This window comes from Propithecus coquereli, unplaced genomic scaffold, assembly GCF_000956105.1.
Source record: "Propithecus coquereli isolate 6110/MARCELLA unplaced genomic scaffold, Pcoq_1.0 Scaffold119, whole genome shotgun sequence".
NCBI lineage: Eukaryota > Metazoa > Chordata > Mammalia > Primates > Indriidae > Propithecus > Propithecus coquereli.
In genome coordinates, this window is record NW_012135969.1 from 3,143,030 (window position 1) to 3,148,043 (window position 5,014).

Here is a 5,014-nt window from a genome sequence, read left to right on the forward strand (position 1 = left end):
CATAATAAAGATAACAACTTATCTTTACTATGCTCATTGCCATCACCAGATGCTGGGAGTTCATCTCACCCTGCCTCGCTTCAATCTTTTTTAAACACCATCTCTCCCCAGAAATCCAAGAGTGTTTTGGAATTTCTAAAGGCAGATCAAAAATTAAAATAAATTGTATATAGCATAGAAACTGCCTCACATTCCCACCTGAACGCTTTTCATAGCTCCCTGCCATTTCTTCCAGGATTCAAGCCTACCAGCAATCTCTCCCGCATTCTATTAATCTCAACTTCTCTCTCATGGCTTCTCAAAACATACCTTCCAGCATGTCCCTTCATCATCACAAGCCAGGGTTATGACCGTTCTCAACTGTGTGCTCCTTCATTTGCATCCTTCTTCTCTCCACCCATTCGAATGGTTTGTTTTCTCAACGGTTAGCGTGTGCCTCTTGAAAGCCTTACTGAAATCTTCATTCATTAAACAGATAATCTTCTTTATAAAAAAACTCATTCTATTTCAGGCCTTATTATACGAAGATGAATAAAGCGTAGTCCCTGCTCTAATGGAGTTTGTGTTCTAAAGTAGCCAACAGACAAATGTATTTCTGATGGAACATGAGATGGTAGAGCCCATGCATACATAAGGCACAACAGAAGAACAATGGAAGAAGGACTTTGCTTTGTGTGAGGCCAAGAAATATATGGCAAAAAATGGCATTTGAACTCACCAGTAAAAGATGATTAAAAGAATGCTAGGAGACCCACTCTCTCCCCTGCAGAGAGAATATCATGAAGGTCATTTGTTCTTTCCTTGAACAACTTTTTTCCCCCTGAAAGTCTATGGCACTAAAGAAGGCCCTGTATTACAACTATAATCACAAGAAGCTTCGATTAAAAAACTCTTTATGGACACATTTTCTGTGTACATACATGTAAGATAAGGAGTATGTCTTTTATATTCCCCTCAATGCTTCTAAAAACAACAGTAGACATAAGTGATACTACAAAAACTGCTAGAATTTTTAGCTCAGAGCATATAAAAAAGATTTTAATAAAATGTCAATAAAGCATAACTATGATATAGTTTGATATTTCAAAAGTCAGATCAAAAATTACCATCCAAATTATCTCAGCCTGGAGGACATTTCTAAAGATAGACACAGATCAATCCCAGCTGACTCTTTGCTCCTCAAACACATTGAGCTGCTACTAATTGTTTCAAGGTGTACTAGGATGATGACAGTTAACACAGCTTGGGACATCCCGGGAATTTTGTTAGCTCAATGACCACCCAGAACATACACAATGAATCATAAGCTTCCTCATTTCTCACACTCAAAAACGGGCGCTTACTTTCCTTTTTCCTACCAGCATTCCATCGGATTGAGACATACATTTCTCCACTAGGGATCCTAGCCCCATCGTAAGCCTCCCAAAATCATTTCAAGGTGAGAAACAGACAAGAGACAGTGACTCTCCCATGTCACATAATACCCAGGGACTGACATCATGTGACCATGAAACCAAAGGAAGAAATACATGAAATTGATTCATGTGAGAACACTGGGGAAATTGACAAAAGGGAAATAATTATATATTGGAAGTTTTCACTAGAAAGACACAATGATATAACTAATTAACTGCATTTATGTCATATAAACAAAAACAAGGAGACAGTCTTTTCTTAATTATAAAAGCCCCTCAGCTGGGTATAAAAGGGGACCCGTGGCAAGGAGACTCCCAAACTCAGGAAACTCACTCAACTGGAAACCCACCCAGAACCTCCACCCTCTGACACCATGGTCAGCTCCTGTTGTGGCTCCGTCTGTTCTGACCAGGGCTGTGGCCAAGAGACCTGCTGCCAACCCAGCTGCTGCCAGACCACCTGCTGCAGGACCACCTGCTGCCGCCCCAGCTGCTGCATCTCCAGCTGTTGTAGGCCCCAGTGCTGCCAGTCTGTGTGCTGCCAGCCCACCTGCTCCCACCCCACCTGCTGCCAGACCACCTGCTGCAGGACCACCTGCTGCCGCCCCAGCTGCTGTATCTCCAGCTGCTACAGGCCCCGGTGTTGCCAGTCTGTGTGCTGCCAGCCCACCTGCTGCCGCCCCAGCTGCTGCATTTCTAGCTGCTGCCGCCCCAGCTGCTGTGTGTCCAGCTGCTGCCAGCCCCAGTGCTGCCAGCCCCAGTGCTGCCAGTCTGTGTGCTGCCAGCCCACCTGCTGCCGCCCCACCTGCTGCCAGACCACCTGCTGCAGAACCACCTGCTGCCGCCCCAGCTGCTGCCAGCCCACCTGCTGCCAGCCCCAGTGCTGCCAGCCCACCTGCTGCCGCCCCTGCTGCTGCCTGCGTCCAGTCTGTGGCCAAGTCTCCTGCCACACCACTTGCTATCGCCCAACCTACGTCATCTCCACCTGCCCCCGTCCCCTGTGCTGCGCCTCCTCTTGCTGCTGAGCCCCTTACCTGGACCCACCCTCTCCCCTTCCCTTTACTCATCAGAGAAGCAGTCCTTATGCACCTTATAGACGACTGAGGAGAGGCCATTCCTACCAACTATGTGTTCGTATCCTGGCCTTAGGTCAAACTTTCTCCTTTGTTGACTTTTCCCCATGTTGACCCATAGTATAAAATTAGGTGTCGTTTATAGCAAAAAAAAAAAAAAAAAGTAATAGAATTGCCCAAATTTTACACCCTACTTTTGATTTCTGGGTGCCAGATCCTCCTGTCCCAAACATGGAAATTCCTGCAGGGCCTGTGGGGCAAGGATGCCACACCCTCTGTTTCCTTCTACGGTGATGTTTCTGTATCTGATTGTTGCTGCTTCTGAATAAAGCTCCAGTTTCCTGGCCTAGAAATACAATGATCTTGTGTCTGTTGCTTTGTAATGATTGTCTTCGGTTGCTGGAAACTTATATTCAAAACACAACTGAATGAAGCTTTCCAATTCCTGCTGTCACCTTCAGGAAAATCTCCACTTGATTTGGGATTTAATTTTTAAGAAGTGATTTCAAATAAAAAAAAAAAAAGAAAAGAAAACAACCCAAGTCTCATGCCAGTGGTCACCTGTTTCACATTCAAATCCTCAGTGCCCACTTAACCCATAATGAAAAAGCCATCAGAATACAACACAGCTCTATCCTCCTGAGTCACCAGAAAGGATTATAGGACTATTGGAAGCATCATCACCCAAGGACTGACATGAGGTACCAGCAGCATGAGACTGAAGCACATAGCACCTAGAGGCAGAATGTCATGTGTGGCTGTCTTGGAGGAAGCTAAAGCAAGAAGGACACAAGAGGTGATTCAGGAAGAGCTGATTAGAGGAAACCTCACACATCAGGAAAGGAAATGTTTTCCATCCATTTTGAAAATTTAACCAGGAAAACAAACTTGCCTAATTTGATAATTGTCTATTTATCAGGAAACAAGGAAAGAGTATTGCATCTAATGACAGCAGCCCCTTAGCAGGGTATGAAAGGCAACCTGGGGTAAGGAGACTTCCAAACCTTCCAAACCTACCTTCCTGGAATCCCACCTGGAACCTCCACCCTCTGACACCATGGTTACCTCTTGTGGCTCTGTCTGCTCTGACCAAGGCTGTGGCCAGGAGACCTGCTGCCAACACAGCTGCTGCCAGACCACCTGCTGCAGGACCACCTGCTGCTGTGGCTTCAGCTGTTGTATGTCCAGCAGGGCAAATCACCTAACCCTATGAATCTGTCCTAGGAATGGAAAAAAAGGGTGAAAACTAAATGCTTGGAGGGCTCCGTGAATACAAAAGCAAAAAGACTTCGGTGGTGGGGGGAACCAAGGGCAACACACGTAACCTAAACGTATGTACACCCATAATTTGCTGAAATAAAAAAAAAAATAAAATGTTCCATAGGCCAAAAAAAAAAAAAAGAGCACAATACATGCTTCACGCACCATATCAGACAGCTTGCATGTTTGGTATTCAGACTTGTACTCAACAATAAAGGTGTTATCTGTAGCAAGTGTGCACTGATTCTGCCCCTATTTACAACAGGATCTCAGCCATGACTTGCTTTTTAATAGAAAGATTTCAAATCCAAATACACTCAGGGGACAGACAGGTAACCTAGATGAGTGACGCAGGTCCCAGAGAAGACAATGTGTTTTTTTTGGAAACAGTGGCAAACTGTAGGCAGCAAGACCACATCAAAAATACTACTGAGCTTTGTCAATTGTTTCCTTGTGGAAATACAGGCTCACTGAAAAGCGAGTCTGCTTGCATTGGTCCTCCCAAATGCCAGTCTCTGCATTCACTCGTTCAAAAAGTATTTGCTGAGCATTTATTATGTGGTCGATCCTGTTATAGGTACCGGGGCAACAGCGGGCCCCAACACATACAAAGTTCTCTGCACTAATGGAGACTACATTCTAGTGGGGTTCATCTACAAAAATCACTGATGTGTTTCCTTTTAAATATTTTTCTATACATTTATATACTCAGGTTTGTACACAGTATTTTTGTTTGTGCTTTTGTTTACATGAATGAGGTTGAGCTTTGGAGCACCTCTTTAGATGCAGGTATCTGTGACACTAAGCTATAATATGCCCACAAAATGGAAGACCTTGTGGCCAAAAATGGAATGAGGAACATCTGCCCACACTACTGTGGAGTCAACAATAATCACTACAAGGAAAGAAAGCAAGTTGGAACAAAGTGTTTTTACTATGCAGCCATGTATCTAAGAAACAAAGAACATATAAATATGTAAATACAGATACACTTATATTTAAAATAAAAGTGTGAAAGGAAACCTTAAATTTTAAAAAAGATTATTTATAGAAAAGGGAGGGATACATGGAAGGAACAGAAATAAAAGCAAAATTTCCTTGAATATGCCTCATTTTTTTTTTTTTTTTTTTTTTTTTTTTGAGACAGAGTCTCACTCTGTTGCCCGGGCTAGAGTGCCGTAGCGTCATCCTAGCTCACAGCAACCTCAAACTCCTGGGCTCAAGCGATCCTCCTGCCTCAGCCTCCCGAGTAGCTGGGACTACAGG

The 5,014-nt window shown here is 43.9% G+C and overlaps 1 protein-coding gene across 5 annotated transcripts in view; it reads left to right on the forward strand.

Annotated features, from left to right (window-relative positions):
• The first annotated feature begins 1,771 nt into the window (after window positions 1-1,771).
• The window catches only part of LOC105823290 (keratin-associated protein 4-6), a 13,915-nt gene continuing 10,672 nt past the window's right edge, over window positions 1,772-5,014 (forward strand). Inside the window, exons 1-2 of one of the 5 annotated variants that reach the window (XM_012660474.1) lie at window positions 1,772-2,184; window positions 2,245-2,440. In XM_012660474.1, coding sequence (XP_012515928.1) covers window positions 1,790-2,184; window positions 2,245-2,440 — 591 coding nt within the window. In that variant the 5' untranslated portion in view covers window positions 1,772-1,789. Of the gene's footprint in view, window positions 2,441-3,545; window positions 3,671-5,014 lie in introns of those variants that run through there. The other 4 variants (XM_012660497.1, XM_012660491.1, XM_012660438.1 and 1 more) reach the window with 4 other exon arrangements.